This window comes from Schistocerca piceifrons, chromosome 2, assembly GCF_021461385.2.
Source record: "Schistocerca piceifrons isolate TAMUIC-IGC-003096 chromosome 2, iqSchPice1.1, whole genome shotgun sequence".
NCBI lineage: Eukaryota > Metazoa > Arthropoda > Insecta > Orthoptera > Acrididae > Schistocerca > Schistocerca piceifrons.
The window spans coordinates 795,804,901-795,830,581 of record NC_060139.1 but is presented as its reverse complement, the minus strand read 5'-3'; the positions used below and the strand labels follow the sequence as shown (position 1 = coordinate 795,830,581).

Below are 25,681 nucleotides of genomic sequence, written 5' to 3'. Positions count from 1 at the left end.
TGCAACACCTAACATTAAATTTTGAAAACTGTCAGGGTAAAACATCTATCAGAACTGACTACAGAAGGCCAATAAAACAGCAAAAAAACTGAGAAATTTAGGGGATTGCTCAAAGAAATTAATTGGATGGATGGTTACAGCATCCAAGACACAAATGGATAATACAAGACATTCATTAATAAAGTTAGCACCTTACTTGAAAATTGTTTTCCCCTGAAGGTAATTCAAATTAAGCAGAAGTATAAATATAAAAAAAACTGGCATATTTTGCTTATTTTCATTCCATTATGTCATATGATATCATATTTTGGAGTAATACACAAACTGAGAAAATTTTTTTAGAGTACAGACGCATATAATAAGAGTAATGTGTAGTGTAAATCCAAGAACATCATGTCGAAACCTATTCAAAGAATTGGGCATACTAACCACAGCTTCTCAGTATATTTATTCCTTAATGAAGTTTGTTGTAAATAATGCATCTCTTTTTCCAACTAACTGCTTAGTACACAGTATCAATACCAGGAATAAGAACAATACACATAAATTTTTGGTGGCCAACTCCTCCTATTCCATCCATGAATTATTTAACTAGTGCAATAGACCATTTTAACAAAAATTTATTATACTTTAATTTTTGACAATACTTGGTTGTAACAGCCAAGTAACTACCTACTGTGTGAATGATGGATTTAATGAAAACAGATGTAAGTATTAAACCTGTAAATATTAGAAGTTTAATTTTAATTCATGTACATGATTTTACTGTTTATTGACTGAGGATCATTAAAATTAATGAAACTCAAGTTTTTCTAATTACATTTTTGTAATGTGTTTATCTGACATGTTCCACACCCAGGAGGATCCCCTCTTTTGTGTGTGTATGCAATGAATAATCAATTTAATCTAATCTAATCTAATCTAATCTAATGCTGTCTACCTGTAGGAAAAAGTTTGCAAGTGTGTATGAATATCCTTCACCATATCTCCACCAAAGAAAGTGTCTCACACTTCATTTGTTTATGTGGATAAGAAGAAGATTCAGTACTTTTTGAACATACTGTGTTTCTGGAAGACAAGGCACCTCAGACCGCGTGGCTAACCCGCGCGGCCCTACAGTGTTTGTGTAATCTAGAATCCAAAAATGTTTTACTCCACAAAATCAACATTTATGACTGCAGCATGCATTGAAAAACCATGATCTGATTGTGGGTCATCATAAATGGAACTGTCTGGTCAGGTGGCTCATCCTTCCTGTTAAATCACATCAATAATCAACTCCAGATCTTCAGTCTTCTACACCACCACATCATCACAAGTACACGTAACACAAATAGGTTATAGTCAGCAGTATTATGCTGTGAGAGCATCATAAGTTCTGTGAGATGTGACAATATTAGCATTGACTACTTATATTCCATCATACTTGATGATGATGTCTCCAACAGTCATGGCCTTTTTCAGCAAAAATGCCCATGGCACACTGCTGAAATTATGTTACAGTACCCTGCGAACAGTGAGGATGTGAACTACTTTATGGTATGGGCCCAAAATTTGCCCAACATCAAAGACCACTGAATGTATCTCAGATGTGACAGTTCAGAACTCACAAACCTAATATTCACAGAGCTGTCTTGGGTACCTGGTGTTAACCCGCAGTTTATAATATCACTAGTATGACAAACTGCAATTGGTTTACATGTGAAAGATGCTAATAGGTAGCCACGTAGAAGGCTCTAACAGAGCTGTTCATGTGTTCTATAAATGAATTCTTGATGTATTCTAAAATGGTCAAAACTGGGTTTAATGGTCCTCTAACAAACTGCATATAGCATTTGAGGGAACACTTAGGTGACAAAACACATTTTTACACCTTTCAATCACATTGTAAATAACAAATTAGGTGGAATTCTGTGTGCAGATACAAGAAAACCATACTAAAGTATACTACTGCCTTAAATTTGTGTAGCTTGTTATCAACAACTGCTTTATTATTTTTCTTCATACCATGTACAAGGAATGTTTATTATTCATACTTTATTATTCATAAGTGATTAGCATTTCAGCTAAATGCATAAAACAAATGGAAGTAATACCATCTGCATTCTGTATCAAAGGAAAAATCATGCGGCTGGAGTCTTATTCATAAATTGCATTTGAATGTTGGTTCTTTGTGAGAACATTGTGATATGCCTCCTGAAAGAAAGATATCTGCCACACTGTGTCAGAATTTGAAAGCAGCAGGATCAGAGCCTATTGAGACTGTGATTTATCGTTTTGCAATACTGTTGCTCACATTGTTTGAGAACCTACGATTGTCATGCCAATATGGAATCAATGGATTCAAAGGGACCATATTCAATGCCATACAGGATCTCAACACTGAGAGGACAGATATATGCTTCACTCAACCATGCGGGATTGTAGAGCCTAATCAATTATCTTGAATTATGAAAATGGGCTTTTTTGCAGGAAGACAAGTATCCGCACGACATACGGAGAATCACGGGCTGTCAGAACAGTAACCATTATTGTGGCTTCCTTTGATGAAGCGACAGAGAGAAGTACGCAGATAATGGTGAGCCAAATGGCAACACTGAACATATACTATCCGATCAATAGTAAGCTGGACATTTATTAGTAGGCATTAATATGAGGTACGTCCACCCTTTGCCTTTATGAAGGCTTTAACTCTGCTGGGGCCACTTTCGGTGAGGCGTCTGAATGTCTGTGGAGGAAAGGGAGCCCATTCTTCCTTATGAGCCAAAACCAGAGAAGGTACTGACATTGGATGCTGGGGTCTGAAGCAAATTTGGCAATCTAACTCATCCCAAATGTGTTCCACTGGATTCAGCTCAAGACTTTGGACAGGCCAGTCCATTTCAGGAATGTTATCATACACAAATCATTATTCACAATTGCTGCTTCATTACTGGACGCATTGTCATACCGATACAATCAATCATCACTTCCAAACTGCTCCTCTGCAGTACAGCGCTGTAAAATATTTTCATGTCCTTCAGCATTTAGCATTTGCTTAAGTGAATTAGGGGACCACACCCTAAGCACTCCCAACACCATCTTCTCTGTACTTCACTGTTGACATTACATAAGATGGTGGGTAACACACTCCAGGCTTTCACCAAACCCAAACTCTTACATTGGATTTCCACAAAGTCTAGCACAGTTTATCAATCCAAATCACTTGTTTCCAGTCATTCACGGTCCAGTTGTGTCACTTTTTACAACATCTCAAGTGTTGTTTAGCAGACTACAGAAATATGTGGCTTATGAGCAGCCATCGTATCCCATTCTTTTGAACTCCTTGCACACTGTCATTTATTAATTACACTGCTAGTAGCACTTTGGAACTCATGAGTGATTCTTTCTGCTGATTTCATGTGATTTTTTACAACCACCATCTGCAATGCTTGACTTGTAAGCAAATAGTGCACAAGTGGTATCATGTTGCCTTGTCAGAGCAATCCCATTTCTATGTACAGCATCACGAAGTACATATCCGTGTGTGGTGTCTCGGAGGAGTTTGAACATTGTCAGATTGCATTCATCATCATCATGATATAGGAAGTTGTTGGATTGATGATCACCTCTGGTTTGCAAAGCTGGTAGTTTGGATAGCAGCCGTTATATTTCTGCTAAGAGCAATGGCTGTGCCCTATATTTGAGGTCTTTGCGACATTAATTTTCATGAAGATAATGCAAGACCACATACTGATTGTGCTATCATGACCGACTTTGATATAAATGGTGTTCACCTATGCCCCAGCTCAGCACATTCTACAGATCCCTCACCCATTAATAACATCTGGTCAGGGGCATCCATGCAGCTGGCACACCACCTGTCACCAGCCACAACAACTGATGAACTCTAGTACAGAATTGAAGCAGCATGGAATTACATACTCATACACGAGATCCAAGTTCAGTCTGACTCTATGCCCAGATGGGTTACAGCCACTGTTGCTGCCAGAACTGGTAGCTCTTTGCACTAAAATCAAAATCATCTACTGATTTAATCACATATTCTTCCTACTATACTATATAAACATAAGAAGTAAAATTTATTATTTCCTATCGTTTCTGGTGCTGCAATTTTTGAGGCCAGACTGTCAAGCACACTACATGATATTACTTATATATTGTGTATACTTATTTATTTTTATTCATAATTTCAAACTCAACATGCCAAACACGAAAATAAGAAAGCCACAAATTGATTGTAAGTAATGTAATATGTAGTACATGTGTAGTACTTGAGAGTACTATTTCAAATCTGTTCCGGAAATCAACAAAGAACATAAATAGAAAACTGCACATTTGACATGCGGCTACATCATTTCATGTAACATCATGAGATTTGTGAGTAAAACCTTTATCACATAAAATATTTGTTTGTGAATTAAGATGATAATTCTCATAGGATCTCTGAAACAATGGACAACTGCAAAACAGGAGAATTTATGGTTATGATTTAGATCTGGAAATACTAGTACATAAAGGGCAGAAATGCTAAACAAAATATTGCCTTAGACTGAATACCGTAACCTTATAATAATAATAAAATAATAATAATAATAATAATAATTCCATGCTGCCATGTTCATGAATAACCCAAAATACTAAATGTGCTATAATTTTTGGGACAGAGTGTTTTACCAAAGTTCTACAACTTACCAAATGTGTTCTCTTGACAGCTTCCTTGAGTGGCTAATGAAAGAAAGAATACCTAACTGTCAATATGAATGCACTAATTCCTCTGTTATAAACATTTCCATCTAATTTAGATGAAATAAATATTTTACATGCTTCTTCCTTGTTTTGTTTCAAATAGTGCAAAAAATATATCTAGTTAGTTATTCAGTATTTGTATCTTACAGTAACAAATTTCCAGGAAATGTTGCAAGTTAATAAATCTCTTTATGAAAGTGTTCGGCCAACCTTTTATAGTGTCTTGAACAAATCTAGATGTGGTTTGAAGACAATTCTGGACTATTAATCAAAAAGAAAATCATATTATTTAAAACATATGAAATTAAAAATTATATATATAGCATCCCTAAAGTAGAATGTGTCAACTATGAGCAGTGACTGCAGAGCATTTGTTCTATGTTGCTTTCCACCTGAAATGCTGCTAGCATCCATCTGATGTAGCCATGTAATATGAAAACTTTCTGGTAAAATCCTTTTATTAGCAGCAGACAGACCTTTTCTGTAGGGTATCAAGAGGAATAAACACAAAGAGTGGTGGGTCATAGATTAAAGACTAAAAACTGAAAAATTCAGATTGTTCCAAAGTTGGAGTAAACATTTCTAAACAAAAGACTCTCTAGTATGCGAATTCAAACAATGAAAAAACTGGGTACAGGCGGACAGTCACACGAAGTACTTTTGAACATGATTTCTGACAATTGTCTTGAGCAGCTAGCTCGGCAGCCCACAAGCAATGGAAGTATCTTAGACCTTGTAGCTACCAATAGATCAGACCTCATCGACAATGTTGGTATAGAAACAGAAATTAGCGATCATGATGATGTTATAGCAACTATTATAATGAAAGTTAATAAATTAGTCAAGAAGGCTAGGAGAAAGTTTCTGTTAGATAGAGCAGATAAGCAGTTGTTAGCATCTAACTTAGTCCCAGTGTTCACCAAAGACAAGGGTATCGTCAAGAGTGCCCCAGGGAAGTGTGATAGGATCGCTGCTGTTCTCTATATACATAAATGATTTGGTGGATAGAGTGGCCAGCAATCTGCGGTTGTTTGCTGATGATGTCACAGTGTATGGTAAGGTGTTGAAGTTGAGTGACTGTAGGAAGATACAAGACAACTTAGACAAAATTTCCAGTTGATGTGATGAATGGCAGTTAGCCCTCAACGTGAAAAATGTAAGTTAATGCGGATGAGTAAGAAGAGCAAACCTGTAATGTTTGGATACAGTCAAGTCGTTTAAATATCTGGGCGTAACACTGCAAAGCGATATATGGTGGAACGAGCATGTGAGAACTGTGGTAGGGAAGGTGAATGGTCGACTTAGGTTTATTGGGAGAATTATATGAAAAAGTGGTTCACCTGTAAAGAAGACCGCATACAGGATGCTGGTGCAACCTATTCTTGAGTACTGTTTGAGTGTTTGGGATCTGTACGAGGTCGGATTGAAGAAAGACATCAAAGCAATTCAGAGGCGGGCTACTAGATCTATTACCAGCAGCTTTGAGCAACACATACCTGTTACGAAGATGCTTCAGGAACTGAAATGGGAATCCCCGGAGGGAAGGTGACATTCTTTTCGAGAAACACTGTTGAGAAAATTTAGAGCAATGGCATTTGAAGCTGACTGCTGAACAATTCTACTGCCGCCAACATACACTGAACGTAAAAAATAAGGGCCATGAAGGTAAGATACAAGAAGTTAGGGCTCATACAGAGGCATTTAGGCACTAGTTTTCCCCTTGCTCTATTTGCGAGTGGAACAGAAAAGGAAATGACTAGAAATAGTACAGGGTACCCTCCGCCAAGCACCGTGAGATGGCTTGCGGACTATCTATGTAGATGTAGATAAAATAGCAAACAACAAATGACACAGGTTTCAAAATGACGAATGATTACAAATGCCTCACTGCTCCCCTAATTCACAATCATGAAGACATTACTAATGTGTCCTTACAGATTACAGACGTGTGGAACATTAAACTGCTCAATAGCAACCTTCAATTTAATATATTAATTTCCATGCTGTTTGGTATTATTTACCCACACAGAAAACTAATTAAATCAATTTATGAGACTTTTCAAAGTCAGGTATTTGTTTAAATGGTGAACATAATTGGTATAGGGGAGAATAATTTAAAAAGTTTTTTATAAATATATCTGGGATTATTTACTTCACCACTAATATTTTCTTCCCTTTCAGTTTCATGGTTTAGCTATGTATCATAACTATTAGCACTTCTCATCTAGTCTCACCCTCAACCTGCAACATACATTTCTCTGTGCTTTATGGTTTACACTTACAGCAGATGACAAATGTATTCAAACACTGTAACAATTTGAAGATGCAGACTAAAAGATTACAACTTTAAAATATTTGCGTAAGTATCTCCTAGAACAGTTAATCAGCCAGCATATGTAAAGCCTGATTCCACGGGGGTCAGTTTGGATGTATGTCTGGTTGTGTGTGAACATGTGTAAACTATCATCACTTAGCAATGTGAGGAACATCGAACACTAGTGCCTGGTGAAGGTTTTCTAAAGTATCCATATACTGAAAATACATCCAGCCTTGACTGACATTTCCATCAAACGATTTAAAGCATCTATCTCAGATGATTCTGAAACACTAGAAATAACCTTTCAAGTCTCCAGGGTATTTTAAAAGTTTGCTAATACATAATTCACTTAATGAATAACAGTTCTGCAAAGAGCTCTACCTTTAACCCTTCCACTCTTCATTTTCTTTACTCACAATGAATACAAATCTCTACTTACTGTGCAACTAAATCTACCACCACCAATATGCAACACAATTAGTTGTAGAAACAAAGAGCTTTCATGCCTATTAGCAAAACACATCACATCGAGGAATGAAATCAAATGCCTATAACTAGTCATATGAAAGAGAAATGGCACAGAAAATATTTAACACACTTCAGTATAATTTTATCCCTCAAAAACTTGAGGATCTTTCATATCATCTTACCTGCATTCCGTTAACGAAAGACAGGTTACATTTTTCACAGCTACACATGTTTTACACCTTAACCCAACAACAAATCATAAAACAAGACTCATAATAAAAACAGAACTGCTATTATTTATGTTAGAGGAGGGAGAAACACCATAACCAACACCAACACCGAATGCACTGCACACATGGATATGAATGAGATGAACTTACCAGTGCTTTTATCTTGTGATCTAATATGCTTATGAAGAGAAGCATCCTTCGTGTTAAGAAGCATAGCACATTCATCTGTCACCTCACATTCCTCCCCTGATCCCTCTCCATCTGTGAGAACATTTTCCTGCAAAAAGCATGCATGAAAAAGTTCTCTAGAAGCTTGTGCTCAATGAGATAAGTGTGCATGTGTATTAAGAAACAACACAAAATGCATGCATAAACGTCATGACATAGAGCTCATCTGGAGCTAAAACTGAATTTGCACTCACTTTACAAATTCAGCTTCCAACACACTGAGCAAACTTAATAACTGTCAACAACAAACTAACATGAACAACATATTAACTGGATTTTTTTTCCCTGGAAGTTTCCAAAATAAATCACTCTCACACACATAAAACTCACATTTTCTTGTTAAATTCATTGTTTGCCTTTTTATATTAGTGTTTTAAATTATTAGAGACAGAGAACTCAACCTGATTTAGCAAGAAAATATTGAAGGGTCATGCAACGAATAAAGGAGCCATCTTGGCATCAACATGGACGTGGCTGACCTTATTACAACACCAATACTCTAGTCTTGCATAGAATTTTCTTTCCCATCAATGCCCTGTAATGCTAATAAGAAGCATCCCAAAATATTTTTATTATTCATAATCATTTAATGAAGTGTCAAAGTCATTCAACTATGGCTTGTAATGCTAATAAGAAGCATCCCAAAATATTTTTATTATTCATAATCATTTAATGAAGTGTCAAAGTCATTCAACTATGGCTTACCAAATTATTTTACTTAAAACCACTATTTATCTGAGTAAACTGAGTGGGAACCTAGTTTATGTGTGCACTTTTATAGTTATATTAGGTACGTCCAGCACATTTATGGACACTGTAGTACAGCCATTCTACAAGATCTCTTCACACAGGCTAAAATCTCTGAACTGTGTATTTTCTCAAATTTACTGATATGAATTTTTACTTGATCATTATTAGGTGCCGTATCCAACAAAGAGAAGTTGCATATTAAAAGAATTAGAAAACAGAAGTTATACATCTCAGACTAGAAGCTCTTATTAATTGAGCTGTCGCACTTTTTGTCTTTTATTGCTGCACCTTCAAGCAGAATTATGAAACATAATCATGTAAATGAGTGTCATATCGTACAGCAAAAGAATGGCAGATTTCAAGACAGAGTCGGGCCCAGTGGTCTGGATGTAAAGTACATTCCTGGAAACTGAGATGTCATGGGTTTAAATTCCAGTCAGACTTTGGATATTTCAGAGTGCATTTTAAAATAACCTTCACCCTTTCAATCAGGTAAGGAGTCACCAGAAACAATTCCCCAGTTGGATAACAGGGATAGGTCAGAAACATGTAAATCACTAAAGTGGCATCCAATTACAAGACTTGCATATTATTATTATTATTATTATTATTATTATTATTCAAAACAGTATCAAGAATTACTAGCATAAGAAACTAAAGGACTTGTTGCATCCCATGTTAATGTAGAGAGTCACACATTCAGCAGTATATCAAATGAATGGAAAACAATTCTAAATTAATTTTAAGCAATGTAAAAAAAAAAAAAAAATCCTTAACACTGCCTTACATATAACTGCAGCAACCAGAATTCATGAAAACTGAAGTGGTCAAGATGAAGTCCACTAGATCAAGAGATTGATGGGCATCCATAGTGAACTGATAATGAGAAAGCATCCTGAACTCAAATCATCTTTAAAACTTTAACTGAAGACTGCAACAATCTCTCTATTTACTTATACATAAAATTAACCAAAGATAATAAAACAAACCATTGGAAACTATGAAAACTATCAAGTTGTTGACAACTCAACAATTATACAAGCAGTTACCTTCATTCCTAAATTATGTAATCTAAGCTTTCAAATCCTGCGTTTAACACATTCTGGAACAAGAAATACTTATTTCAATGTACTCCCTTTCATCCTGCAATGTCTGAGTTTAGAAAATTCTTGTCTTTAATGTAATATATTGTAGTTTTCAATGATTTTAAGTAAGTGTATATGTTTTAAAAGGTTAATGATGTGAACATATGATGAGAACAGAAGAGGAAAAAGTGACAAAAAAATATTTTCTGACAGGTTAACTGGAAACAGCCATGAGGAAGACTGAGAAAGAGATAGCAGATAAGGTGGGGAGTCCATAGTGAGGAGGGGAGGAAAAGCAGAAGATATACTTAAAGAAGGAGAGGAGTGCTGGGGAGACAGACAAAAATAGAAGTCCTTGATTTATATCCCAAACTAGGACAATGAAAATGAGAAATGGAGGAGGAGGAGGAGGAGAAGGAGGAGGAGGAGGAGGAGGAAAAATCTGCACCAATGGTAACAAAACTTTAAAGAATAAAAAGAAGAATGAAGAGAGATGATATAAACACAAGTAGTATAAAATGCAATAAAAGATAATGGAAATGTTAGATGCATTTTTACCATTAAAAACCATTTTGTTCAGTCTGAGTAAAATTTAAGGAGAAGCCCATTAATAAAAGGATAAGACTGAATGTTGATTAAAGTTAAATGAACTGAAAACAGTATGAAACTTATGAGTGGATTCAGAAAATTTGGATGAGAGCCACGAATGAGTAAAAAGAGACACAATAAACAAACCAAACAGTACCTGACATCAAGAATACAATGAGAAGCAAACAGGAAACCAATCAGACAAGAGAAAGTGAAACTACAGACCATTAATTAGGCTATTCTTTTCTCTTGTCAGGGTTTAACATATCACAATACATGAGACAGTTACGAAGGAAAAACACAGCTCAACTGGGTATAGAAATAGCCTGCAGTGTTTTGAAAGATATCTCATACCATTCATGTGAAACAAATGAGAGTCTCTTAAAAAAAAAAAGAAAAAAAACCTGTGCTCTGTTTTTTAAATAGAGTTCTCTGGGATAAAACATTGTCAGAAAAGTTCTCAGTTTTAGCCAACAGAAGTCAACTTGGTACATGGATGGGCACACGTTATTGAAAACAGAACCCAATACGAAATGTTGTTGGTTGCCAGTCACTGGAAATCATATTTTGCTGAAAATAAACTGTTATACCTTTCATTGTCATCTTAACTGCTAAAGTGCCCTGAATGTATAAAGAAATAATGCTAATAAGAAAATTAGGTAAACTTAGCCAGCAGTGAGTCAGTTAGGGAAATATTAGTAACTCATATGACTGGGAATACTGAAAGAACTACACTTGCAACCACCTTTGGGATTGCAGGTACATGTGGAAAAACTAAATCAGAATGGCTGAGCCAGCATCTGAAATTATAAGTTACGAATCGGAAGAGTACCACTGCATCATTTATTCAGATTTTGAGGCTTAGCTCTGCAAGTTTAGAAAACGAAAAATGCCATTTCCAGATCATGCAACTTCAAACAATTCATTCCTTTTTGAAACAATAAGAATAAGTGTTAAAATAAATTACACACTCTAAAACTCCCTGTTAGATTAAAATGTTGTCCCACACCAGGACTGGGTAAGAGCTCTACTGAATAATCGAAGCACAACTCATGACTCATTCTTACAGTTTCACTTCCAGCAGTATCTATTACCTCCCTCCCAAACTCCATAGAAGTTGTTCTGCATATGTTGTTGGGCTAGTGCTCCTGAAAGAAAGGAATGCTGTGGAGGAGAACTTCTGTGAAGTTTGGATGGTAGGAGATGAGGCACTGGCGGAAATGAAGCTGCGAGGGCAGGTTGTGAGACATGCTTGGATAGCCCAGTTGGCAGAACACTTGCACCGCGAAAGGTGAAGGTCTCAGTTTCGAATCCCAATCTGGCATACTGTTTTAATCTGCCACAAAGTTTCAGATCAGAGCACAATCTGCTGCAGAGTGAGAATTCATTCCGTAAATTGCACACTTCGTTAACAGAATGGGGGAGAGGGCCATGTTATATATATCTATACTGCAATATATCAATACTGCAATTACTGTACAGCATTCTATGTGGGCACAACAAGTATCCAACTGTCCACTAGCGTGAATGGCCACCACCAAACTGTGGCAAACAACACTCAATCAGCCAGTCATCAATCATGCTGCACATCTCAACACTAACGAATTCAACAGCTGCTTCACTACACAGGCCGGCACAAATGTCTCTGAATATGCAGGTGAGAATTGTCTCTCCAGCATATCCTGTAGTCTCACAATCCTCCTGCTCAAAATCTCTGTTAACTTGTGTCTCACTACAACATCTTACCTTTCCCCTTCTCTCTTTTGCACACACCATTCCTTCCCCATCCAGATCATGTACTGCATTTTCTCTACCCCCCCCCCCCATCCCTCTTCCCCAACCCTTCTCCCTTACTCTTCTACCTCCCTGTCTCTCTCTTCACCACCACCTTTCTTACCTCTCCTCCCCTCTCCACCCTTCCAACTCTCTCTGTCTCATACACTCTACGATCAGAACTACTTCTGTCTTGCTGTGCAGCTGCTGAGTCATTTGACAAAAGACCTGCCCCACACTGCCCAGCTCCCTTGTGCATCCTTTATTACCCCCTCCCTACCCCATCTATCCAAGCAAATAGTTTTAATAACTGATATTGAATTCCTAGTCTTGCTGCTACTGCAAGCATGTACGTTTGAGTGCCTGAGTGGATGTGTGTAAGAGTGCATGCTTCCTTACTAGAAAAAGAGTAAGAGCTCAAAATCAATTGTTAATTGTTTTCTGTTATGTGTTTCTGTTTGCCAGGCAACAATCCTCCACAGGTAAGCAGTTGCCTTTCCCTTATTTTACACATTTTTCTATCCAGTAATTTCCATTATTGTTATACACTGTCAATTCAGCTCTCTTCCAAGCCATACCCCTTTACTTTTGTTACTATCATTCTTCATTAATCTACAACACATTTGTCCATTCTTTATTCTTTAACATGCCTCCTCTGTGGTACCCGTCTTCAAAAAATATACCAGCCACCGTCTGTTGCACAATTTGAACACACGTTGTTGTAAAAGTCAACCACTCTAAATACTGCCGTGCTGTTCTCACAGTGACACCCCCCTCCCCTGTTTAACATTTAATGCCAGTGCAGTTTACACACTATTCTCCTCTACCGACTCGTGTGTTTATTTATCACTGCATTGTCAATCGTGCTTGGTTTTTCACAGCCCTGTGTAACAATTTGCGACTGAGCTGATCTATTTATGAACACTGCTACTACCTCCTGATTGCGTAAAACATTTCCTGATATTCCTTACAACTTCCTAGATAGCTCTCTTTGCAGTAATTACCAACTATTTCTGTTAAAAACTTCAACCATAAGTTTTTACCCTCTTATTTTTTATCTTTTTTTTTAACAAATTTCCTGTAGCTCCATTTGTCTACCAACTATCCAACCATAAATCCCTGCTCATTCTACCTCCACCAATATCGAAAACTCTCCTTTGCCGTAGCAAAACTCCAAGCACACATCCTCTTCCTGAAATCTTGTCTGGCACATGGTATCCCACCTAATGGGCTTACCATTAAAATTGGCTTCTTGGGCTGTCACCCACCCTACTGCAAGAACCTAAACATCTTCCAGTTCCAACAGTTCCACACTCACCAAACTTGTCCTTCATAATCATACAATCCGAGCTCCAATGTTACTTGTTGGCCTCTGCTCCTTTCGCAAAATCATTTTACTCTGTGACCCCAACTTCCTTAATTTTATTACTGCAATGGAAATTCTTACCCTTCAACAGTTGGAAAAGCTTTCCTGGCACCATCTGAGGAAGCTCTCCCTGCTACACCTGTTCTATGCCCAAATGCAGTTACCTATAATGCAGAAAAAGCATATCACTCTGAATCAACCACCTTCCCACCCCTGTCAAGCCCTCATAGTTCCCACCATGTCTTACTGGCTTACTCTGGCTCCCTATCCGTAAAAACTTCCCCCACCCTCCATGAAAACAGACTACTCTTATATACCCATCTTGTACCACTGTTGTCCACCTTCCTGCCAAACTCTGACCCACACAACCAGTATTATTTAAAGGCTTCACCTTTAGCCAACAACCTAAATTTAACCATGCTTTCCTTTACCCCACCCGTGAATTACTTTGCTACACATCCTACTGACAACATCCAACCAAAACCCAACATAGTATCCTGTTTAAAGACGTTCCAACCTCCCTCCAACGATGATACTCCTCCCATTCCACCCAGTCATCCACTGGTTGACTGTCATGAATTCCTCACTAATCTGGCTTTGCTTTCCCATCTTAAGCCCCTCTCCAGTGAGTCCATCATCACGACTATGGAACACAAAGCTATCCATAACTAGAAAACCAATCGAGACCTTATCATCCTTCGGACAGACAGAGGCTCCACCACAGTGGTCACTAATCATAGTTATGATGTGGCTGAGGGTCTCATCAACTTTCCAACTCCTCTGGAAGCAAATCTGAAGACTATGGTCCCATCTTGGAAGTTCAACAAGACCTTCAGCACCTCCACAAGGCCTTAGGTCCACCCCAAAAACTGACACCTGGATCCATCTCTTTCCTCACATCAGCAACCTCCCACACCAGTCACAGGCATCTCCTACCCAATAAAAGGCCAGGCCATATATGTAAACAGCTCTATTACATATCAGCTATGCTGCTATTACTGTACAGTATTCTATATGGGCACGACGAAGTAACCAACTGTCCACTCACATGTATGACCATCGCCAAACTGTGGCAAACAAAAAACTTGATCATCTAGTTGCCAAACATGCTGCACACCACAACACTATGTCTTCAATAGCTGCTTCAATACTGGATACTCCTTTCCAGCATAAGTTTCTCTGAACTCCACAGGTGGGAATTCCCTCTCCAGCATATCATACACACACACACACACACACACACACACACACACACACACACACACACACAAAATCCCCTTGGCCTAAACCTCCCCTAGCTTCTTTCTCATGTTCTCAAATTACTTTTTCCCTTCTCCCTTCTGACCACACCACTCCTTCCCAATCCAAATCATGTTCTCTCTCTCTCCCCCATTTTTTCCACCCTTCTCCCTTACTCTCCCCCTCCTTGTCTCCCTCTTCACCACCACCTTCCTCTCCTTTCCTTTTCGATAATGAATATACAGCACTAGGCCTCACAGTTTGGCTGTGTGTATGAATATATCCACTCTCACTAGAAAAAAGATCAAGAGCTCAAAGCTAGTGTCAACTTTTTTCAATTATATGATTCTGTGTGCCAAGCACCAATCATCTATATTTATGTGGTTGCCTTTCCCTTATTTATGTATTTTATGTCCAGGAATTTCTGTTATTGTTATATGTCAAAATATTATGATTTCATAGGATGAAAAGAGCATTGTCTCAAAAACATTACTATATCTCTAATTCAATTGTTCACTACTCACCGTGGATGAATTAATAAATATTCCAATTTCAGTTATCTAGTACTGAAGAACTACCTAAGAAATAACTGAGTATCTGTATTCTGTTGAAGCTGTTACAAGGGTATGACAATAGTGGTTTTTGAAAGAGTCAATAACATTCTTTTTAGGATTTCCTTGAATGACTTCATGTAAATCAGTTGTTAAAGTTTGAAAAACCAGATTGCCTGATGACACTTATTTCGCAAAAACAATAATTGAATATTTCCAAATTTTCAACTCAATACAAATTCTTCTTTACTATCAAACACAACTAACTACTGAGTGCAATGTTTACCAGCAAAATAAGCTGAAAATTAACTGCTTCAATATGTGAAGAAATGACTGTCCCTAGGCTTCTGTTACTAAGGTAATTCTACCCATAGAAAACACAAAAGATGGTACCAATGACCATGTGTTGCCCAACATATAGAACTGCCACCTAAATTTTCAAACATAAAATGCAATAAGTACGAATAGCAAGCAAGCAACAATGCCACTGAGACATAGCGACAGCCTGCAACCAAAGGTTAGTAGGACTCAACATATCAGCTTACTCGTTTGATGCAAAAGTTTCTGTGGCTCCATACTGGTTAGCACTTGTTTGAAATATGAACCATAGTCGCTGTCGAATTCCTAATAATTAATAAAATAAAAACATTTTATGAAACACTGAGGTTTACAACTCAATGTATACATTGCAAAAGTTTTCTCACAATGGGAATACTCTCAGGAGAAGGATCCATATTTCCAAAAAGAGGAGGAAATAAAGAATGAGAAGACTAGGAAGAAGAAATGAATTCTCTCTCACATTCAGTAGTGGTGTGTGTGTGTGTGTGTGTGTGTGTGTGTGTGTGAGAGAGAGAGAGAGAGAGAGAGAGAGAGAGAGAGAGAGAGAGAGAGAGAAAGCAATAAGAAGAAGATGAAGAGGGAAATGATTTCCCTAAACTAAGATAATGTTTATGCAGTATACAAATAAAGACAAATTCATCATCAGAGTGGATCAGATAAGTAAACTAAAATGATAAATTGTATCTGTACCTAACAAAAACAACCAATATTTTATCTATCCCAGACAGCAACAAACAATACTACTATGTTTTACAAATAAATATTAACATTTCTGAGGCAGGCCAGTTGCTTATCTCATGGATGGAGTTTTAATTTAGCTTGTCATTTTGTACACAAACACCATAAGCTGCATGTAAAAATATTTAGCTGCGAGACTGGTATTTGGGCATACAGCCCATCATCAGTGACATCTAATACAGGGTACAAGCAAATAAATATGTCCATATTATGTCTATAACATAAGAACATTTTATATACATTACAGTAGAAATATAAAGTTATTTACATAATGTGTACATCTGTACCAAATGAAAATTGTGTAACGTATGAAATCTTAATGATATTTAAACTGATGTGGATCTAGAAAACACAGAAACCCATGTCGTCATGACAGTGATGACAGAGTCTATTAGCTGTCTTACCTTTGTGGTGCACAAGTTGTTGTATGTACATGTTATAGCTGCCAAACATTTTAATGGCCATACTTCTTGGTCATACTGGACACTACTGTCATGAGATGAAAACATGGAACTGGTGGTCAGGACGAAGAGTCTTGTATTACAGGTCTCTTGTTACCTCTAAGATCATATCTAAATACATCTCTGACATGCACTATTATATACACTGAATCCTGCATTTGGACAAATAGTACATAAGGGTAGAATATACAAAGAGATAAAAACAGATGTTAACTGTCACAAACAAAACACTGAGCAAGATGGATGTAACACCACAAAACCTGTCTCAGATGCCACAGATGATAGGCTATATGCCAAAATAGCAATCTGGCAAATGTTTTTACATATTGGTCACGATGTACAGCCTGATGTCTTTTAACAAATACATACAAGCTGCAGAGCACCAAGCATACAAGATTTTTACAGATCACATATTTTACCTCATACAAATATTTCAAAGAGTGCAGGTTTATATAGCTTACAGAGACAAGTTATGTTCATATTCAGTTACTACTAACAAATTACACAAGGTAAAAAATATCTGTAAGAGAATATACCTCTGCCTTGTGGCTTTAAATGACAAAAATGCTAAGAAAAAGGAATTAACATAAAATTCACATATTTTACGCTGATATTACATCGGAAAGACTACAAAACAACTGGGATTTCATTGCTGCTAGAATGTATATAAATATCTATGAGTATTATATTTAAGCACTTGTTGCAAAAGAAGGTAATACTGTATATATAAATATCTATGAGTAAAGTAGTGTACCGACCACCAAATATCAGAAGCATTGAGTCATCAAAAGTTACACACAAAAGAGGATTAAAACAATGCTGGCTATTGGAAGAACTACTTTGACTAGCTAGAGTAAACACACACACACACACACACACACACACACACACACACACACACACACAAAAATCTGTGCACCTATATTGTGCTGGATAGACAAACAGTGTCAGGGGTGCAGTTAAGCAGGTGAACTAGGGGTGGGGAGGGGGTTGCGGATGGGAATGGGAATGGGGGCAGGGGTGGGGGCAGGGTGAGGGTGGGCGTTGAGTCAGGTGGGGCGGGTAGAGGAAGAAAGAGGTGAGTATCAGGAGGAGGAGTTGGGAATGAGCAGTTAACAGCTCAGAGAGAGGCAGCAGGTGTGCTAGACAGGAATATGGGAGATACGGATGGAGGTGCATGAGTTAGGAACGTGAAACATGCATATGATGATGATGTGGAGACATGGATTGGAGGTGGTGACAAGACAGAGTGAGGGAAAACTGTTCGGCAGAGTATCTGGGAACAGAGGGTTGGTGGAGTTTGAGGCCGGGAGAATTACGGGTTTGAAGGACATGTTGAAAGGGTAACTCCCATCCGTGTAGTTCAGAAAACCTTGTTCAGAGGAAGGATCCAAGTGGCATTGGTTATGAAGGAGCTATTGAACTCTAGCAATTTGTGCTCAGCAGCATGCTGTGCCACTGGACACAATTTGTTCTTGGCCACAGTTTGGTAGTGGCCATTCATTCTGATGAACAGCTCGCTGGTGGTCATGCCCTGACAAAATGCAGTACAGTGATTGCAGCCCAGCTGGTACATGATATGGCTGCTTTCACTAGTGGTCACGCCTCTCATGGGTCACCCTGTGACAGGACTGGAGTAGGATATGCTGGGTGGGTGTATCACACATGTCTTGCAGCTGGATCTTCCACAAGGCTAGGACACTGATGGCAAGAGGTGGGGAGTGGGAATGACATAAGGATGGACCAGGATGTTATGTAGGTTGGATGGGCAACGGAATACCACTTTAAGAGGGGTTAGAAGGAATATCCTTCGCTATGTCTTTGATTATCTGTCATCATACCTGGAAATAATGGACATCCAACCCAATATCCTTCCAATCCTCCCCTAAAGTGGTATTCTGTTGCCTATCCAACTTACACAACATCCTGTACCATTCCTATGTCCCCCTTCCCCCTCCCCCCCATTCCTTGTCACAAAAGGCCTATCCAGGTGCAAGACCTGCCCAACCCACCTACCCAACACATGCTATTCCAGCCTTGCTGCAGGCTCATTCTATCCCACCTTCAGAGACAGGACTACCTGTGACAACAGCCATGTCATACACCAACAATGCTGCAATCACTACACCGCATTTTATATAGGCATTACCACCAAACAGTTGTCCATCAGAATGAATGGCCACCACCAAACTGTGACCAAGAACAAAGTTGACCATGCACTGACACAACACACCACTGAGCATAACATGCTTGAGTTCATCTGAATCGTTCCCTCCAACACCAGTTTTTCTGAAGTATGTAGATGGAAGTTATCTTTGCAACACATCCATCTCTCCAGTAATCCTCCTGGCATCAACATCCACCAGCCCACTGTCCCCACACCCTCTGCCCAAGAGCCCTCCACCCCGTCCAACCCCTGCCTCCACATCATCTTCATTGTGTGCCACATCTCACTGGCTCCAACACCCACACATCACATGCCTAGCCCATGCACCTGCTGCCCATCCTGCATTCCCGTATTGCACACCTGTTGCCTCCCTCTGGGCCACTAGCTACCTGTCCTCAACCCCTACTCCTGCTTTCCACTCTTTCTCCATCTGTTTAACCCACCCAGCACAATCCCCAGCCCGAGGTCAATTGCAAAACTGCAACCTCAGCATTGTGTGTCCAGCCAACAAAATGTAAATGCACCATCGGTGTGTGTGTGTGTGTGTGTGTGTGTGTGTGTGTGTGTGTGTGTGTGTGTGTGTGTGTGTGTGTGTGCGCAGATAAGCGTCAGTCCTCTGCAGCTGATCTCTGTTTGGTTTTGGATTGTTTGAAGTGAGCATTGTTAAGAAGTGACGAATTGTGTCTAGAGCTAGAATTCAGTGCCAATTTTTAAGTAGCAGTGTTTTCAGGATTGTGATTTTGCTAGTAGTCTTTGCCAGTCACAATCCATAAAATGGCAACTGAAGCAAAGGGTGTCGATATGACAGATCTACTTGCAAAATTCGGCAAGCTGTTCAAGGCTAAAGGCGGGGAAACAGTAAGTAATAAACTAGATGTAACAATAAATGTGATTAAGACACAAGGTACTAGGATTACTACTTTTGAAAATGTCATAAACAATTTGCCTAAGGATTTACAAACTGAAATAAATGTGGAATGTGATTTCAAAGGTAAGGAAGTAGACAATCATCTTAACGAAATTAAAATGATTTAAAAATAATCAATAAAGAAATCCCAGATGCTAAGGAAAGAGTTGATACATGAAACTAAGGCAGGGCATTTAAAGAAATTTTGAGTCCATATACTAGACTACCTAGTTTGGAGAAATGGTAGGAATTCGTAGGACAAAAAGTAAGGGTGGAGGTTGATTCCTCTAATACTACACCCAATTCTACAGGCAAATCTGCTAGTAATCAGCAGGAATTACAGAGGTTATGGAGATGATTAGAAAAGATACAAGACTTAAAGAAAAAAAATAATGTAGCTAGTAAATATAGTTCGGACAAATGGCTGAAAGAACTATAACTAGGGACAGGAATGACTCTGTCAAAACAATTTCTGAAGTTTAAGCCAGATGGGGGAAGCACATCCTACTTACTTTTTATGTATATTTTTGATATTTGCCTAAAAACTGAGAAGACCATAAGACAATTGATTTCATACTTAGTTATTTGATTAAAGATGCAGCTGAATACAGAAGAGTCAATTTCAAAGATTTTAAGTCATGTAGGGACTTTACGGAAAGCTTAAAAGAAGGTATTGGTTCAAAAGAAAACACAAAGACCTAATGTTATAACTGTTGGATCTCAAGTATATAATAGTTCATGGGTGTGAGGGTATAAGAAGTACACTGTAGGCCATTTAACCCAATCAAAATATTGAGAATCCATTGGATGAGAACCATCTCATGAAAATATTAGTTCAGCGACTTCCTTACTATGTATGCAAGGAAATTTCATATAGGTCTTGAACAAATGTTAATGAACTGTTAACTTTTTTTGAAAAACTAGATGCACTGAACAAGCAGATAGGTAAGTACACCCACTGACACAACAATGTAAATAGTAATACTAAAGATAATACATATCCAAACAGAAACACATGGAGGAAAGAAAGTAGTTATTGCCATATAACCACAAGTAAACAAAATGATAATAATACACGGCATCAAGGACCATACAGAATAATTGACTGATACAATTTAGACATGGTAAAATGATTTACACTCTCCGGTGCACTTGCAATCTAAGCAGGTATTGTGGGGTGACATCCACCAGGCACTGAGTTAACTGCTCCACTAATTCCTTTTTGTTTCTGTGAAATAGTTCCCTCCCTCTTTTTCTATTCTGGCTTCTTTCTGATATCTCTTACTACCCTATACTAAAAGTGAGAGTAAGGTTATGACTGTTGGTGACACAGAGACATACATGGGGGGCTCTTCTATGTGTCTCATTTTAGACACATCGCACGTTGCAGGGAACAGAAGAGGAACTCTACAGCGCATGTACCGAGTCCATTAAGAAGATGATGTGTGAACATGGGCACGTCGAGTATCTTAAGAAGTGATGAAGGACATCAAGAAAGAAGAATTGTATTGTCTATGAGAAGAGGTAATAATATAAAACAGTGTCATAGGACAAAATGTTAAAGAAAAGTTGTTGGTGGAAGCTATCACACTCGGAATGTAGTATTTTAGGATAATTAATAATTTAAGTGCCATCACAGCACAAAAATACTAAGGCACATACATAGTAATGTAAGACCTGAGGACGGTGGAAACATACAGACAGTAATAAATCAGAAAGTTTACATGACAAAGGGGAGTAATGTCTTCTAAAAGTGATATTAGCAGGGCCTTTTCAGCATGTAAATAAATTGCAAATACTTTGAAGAATTGATCTACGAAAATTTTAAAATTGACTAATGAATTGTTTTACCAAGTGACACCGAAATAGGAAAAGTGTGAAGAAACATTTCAAAAGATAAAACATGAAAAGAGGGCACAGAACTATATCATTTCATCACAACTGATGTAACATTATATTATGAACTCGGTGGGTGATTTTGACAGAAAATTCCTCCATTGATATCAATAACACATGACAATATGGAAACAATTCAAGGAGAGATGAGACAATGCTTTAATTTCTGGTGTTTCCAGACAATGATCAGAAGGAGATATATTGTGTTTCTCTTCTTTCCTCCTCCTCCTACTACTACGTGATCAGGCACAGTGAACCGCACACTGCTACCAGTTTTCTCCTCCATTGTATTTTGTCCATTGCTGCTATCCACCATCCATACATATCTACTGATGCTTGGTTTTAATCTTCATGGAGGCCATCCCTCCAACACTTCTTGGGTCTCTTTCCTGTAGGTGTGAAATCCAGAAGCTTCTGAGGCCATCTGTGATCTTCCATCCGGACAACATGGTCGGCCCACTGCATTCGTTTGGCTTTGACAGTTCCTGTTATGTTGGGCTGCTGCTATACTTTCTCAAGATCTTGGTTTATCTGATCCTTCAATCCCCTGTGTCTGCATCCAGAACTGGATCAAAGATCTTCCGGAGCACTTTTCGCTCACAAACGAGGAGCTTATGGAAGTCCTGTTTCCAGATACTCCATGTCTCATAACCATATACATAGAACAACAGGCTAGATCAGGGTTTTGTATAGTTGAATCTTGAACTGTCTGGAGAGATACCTGGACCAAAGCAGTTGTGCTAGGCCGTGGTAAAATCGGTTTCCTGCTTGATTTCTGCTTCACATGATGAGTTCTCAGAGAAAAGTGCCCCTAGGTATTTAAATTCATGCACTCTCTTGTTGGACTGGTCTCCCACTGCAGTGATTGTAGATGACCATCAGTCTCACTCTGGCCACACATCATAACGAGGTACTCTGTCTTCGCTTCATTTATGTTTAGCCCAAATTTGCTGGCAGCCTCCTATAGTGCTCTGGTCATTTGCTCCAACTACTCTTCAGACCAGTTTCTGCATGTCTAAACAGATCAATTTTCTGCACTTTATTTTGAACAATGTAGTAATGGACATTGAAAGTGGTACAAGTTATTGTAGAGACACATTGCTGTCTGAAATTTACCAGACTGTAAGGCACTGTTCACAATATGCCAATATGTGTACCCTTGCACAACTCATGGCATTGGCAAAGTGTAACAAACATGCACCACCTGTGGTCAAGAAAAAATTTTGTAACACCATAAAGCCTACCACTAATGTACATGCTAGTGAGTTCCTGTTACTCTTGAGGTTTTCAATGGGACAATGTTTTCAATAAAAACTATGAGTAATGTTTCTGTAATGAAATGTTGATGCTGCCAATTCATATGATTTAAAAACCTGAAAGTGAGAAATGACAAAGTAAGGGTAGTGAAGATACAGTTCTGGTATGTGAATCTTCAAGGTATTGATGCTGGAAGAAAAAATCGAAATTTAATTAAACACGCAGCATGATCCTCGGTACTGTGAATTATGCATACATATGCAGTTACTGCCCGCCATCCATGTGGAGCACATATTGGTCTCACCGTGGACTTCCAACACTCAGCCACACACAAATGATATCATCAAAGTGTACGGGCCTGCAGATGGCGTTGACGCAACATCGAAACTTGTAGCCAAATAAATATGAAATCTTAAGTACAGCTGGAGGAGTTTCATTTTTAATAAAAAGTGGAAAGTAGGTGGTCAAGAATGAGAATGAGAGGTGGTTTAGGCCAGGGGGCTAGGACGAAACTGGTAAGGGAAGATAGAGAGGGTGGATCTAATGGCATATATATATTTAAGCAGTTGTTGAATTAAGTGAAGTAGCATCAAAATTCATGAAAGTTTTGGGTGCATTTTATCACAGAAAAACAGCAAAAAAGGCTTTCACACAGAAATGATCTCCTTGCAGCTACAAATCTAATATCAACAGAATGCCATATAGAATACAATACAGAAGATGACTATTCCTAAAATTTGTAACAATCCAAAACATTCAGAGTGACTCTTGCAGTAGCAACATGTCAGAAGTGGGAAAGGGAATAACAATTCAATGTTCACAAAAGCCACTCTCAAAGAGATTTTTATTTTATTACTGTCTACAATAACTTGTTTTGTAGGTAGTATTCCAGCATTACATTGTAAATGAAATTATACTTATTGAGTTAATCTGGTGGTTTTCTAGATGTTACTAGCACTGAATTGTAACCATTAGCTTTTGCAAGCTAATAAGTCACCTCCCAGCAATGTAAAAAGAGGTGAAACATTCACCTTTTGTGTTTTCATTCTTAAATTATGAAAGTGTGTTACCAAGAGGTGACAGAAAATGAATCAATGTCATGCCTATAAGAAGTTCATGATTCATAATTCATACCTGTATCTCAATACATAAGCAAGATATGATTGTTGGCTTTTTAGCTGGTTGTAATACAAGGTGGAATCATAGTACATCTTTAGCCATAATTTGAAAAAAATTCATGTTACCACCATAACCCACTTTTAGTGAATAATGCTTTATTGACAACTAGTTTCAGTAGGAAGTTTCATTTGCAATCTGACATAAAAACATTTTATAACAAAAACATCTTGAACATAGTAACACACAAAAGTCATGCCAAAGTTAATAGTTGTCTTTGCCAAGAAAATTTAGATCAAAAGCTTTTGTACCACTGTCATGTGTTCTCCATATCATATATTAACACAGTTAGTCACAGTGTATGGTGTACATCAATAACCATAACATTTGCAAATAGCACACCTATTGACGTACATGATACAACTGTGATGGACCTATGTTGATATGTGATGTGGTGAACATATAGTAGTGGTACAGAAGGTATTTGTATGTCATATAACCATTATCAAGATATTTTTATTACAATACGTTTTTATGCTGCGTTGAAATATTTAACAATTACTGTACACAAAGTAATCAAATTTTAATGAGTTACAAGTCTCCTCCCTCATTTCTCCAAATCGTTGTGTAAGGAAAGGTACCTGGATATATTAGGTAGGTGCATAACTTCATAGTGTTTTTGTTTTGCATGTTGATATTCTGGTTTCTATGGGTTTATTTGCCAACTGTATTTTTTATTTGTAGTTCTCTGTTGCCATTTGTGAGTTTACACTTTGTCATTTTGTCATTCAGAGATAGTGAGTGGAGCTGTGGATGCAAGAAAAATGGAGTGCCAAGTGGAGAAATCGGAACATTTCAGATATATTCTTTTGTTTGAGTTCAACAACAGACAGTAGCAGAGGCAGCCAGGAACTCTTTGCTACGTATGGGGATAATGCCACTGGACAGACCATGGTGTGAACATGGTTTTCTCCATTCAGGAAGACCTTCAGGGTTTGATAAAGATCGTTTAACTGCATTAATCCACAAAACAATCCACGTCAGTGTCAATGCGATGAAATGTGAAGTGTCCGCCATCAGGTGAGATTTGCACGGAATGGGGAATGTTCAAAAACTACATATATGGGTACTGCGTGCTCTAAGCTAAAATCACAAAAATCTGCGGGTGGCCACATGCAAATCTCTGCTTGCTCGTCATCAATTAGCTCATGAGCAATGCTGAAGAGTGCTATCCTGTATTGTTACTGGTGTTGAGGAATGGTGTCTTTATGCTAACAAAGGAAAAAAAAGGAAAGGTTGAGCCCAAACGAAGCAACAGCTCCCCGTATGAAGACCTGTGTGCATGCACAAAAGATAATGTTATGCATCAGGTGGAGTAGTAATGATGTGGTGTTCTACATATTGCTTTCCCAAGATGTAACCATCATGGCTGACTTTTATTGTCAACAACTGGGAT

At 38.1% G+C, this 25,681-nt stretch overlaps 1 protein-coding gene across 1 annotated transcript in view; it reads right to left on the bottom strand.

Annotated features, from left to right (window-relative positions):
- The window catches only part of LOC124777437 (transmembrane protein KIAA1109 homolog), a 527,366-nt gene that overhangs the window by 234,010 nt on the left and 267,675 nt on the right, over positions 1-25,681 (bottom strand). Inside the window, exons 45-46 of the mRNA XM_047252842.1 lie at positions 7,915-8,041; positions 4,696-4,728 (exon numbers count right to left, since the gene is read on the bottom strand). Coding sequence (XP_047108798.1) covers positions 4,696-4,728; positions 7,915-8,041 — 160 coding nt within the window. The remainder of the gene's footprint in view (positions 1-4,695; positions 4,729-7,914; positions 8,042-25,681) is intronic.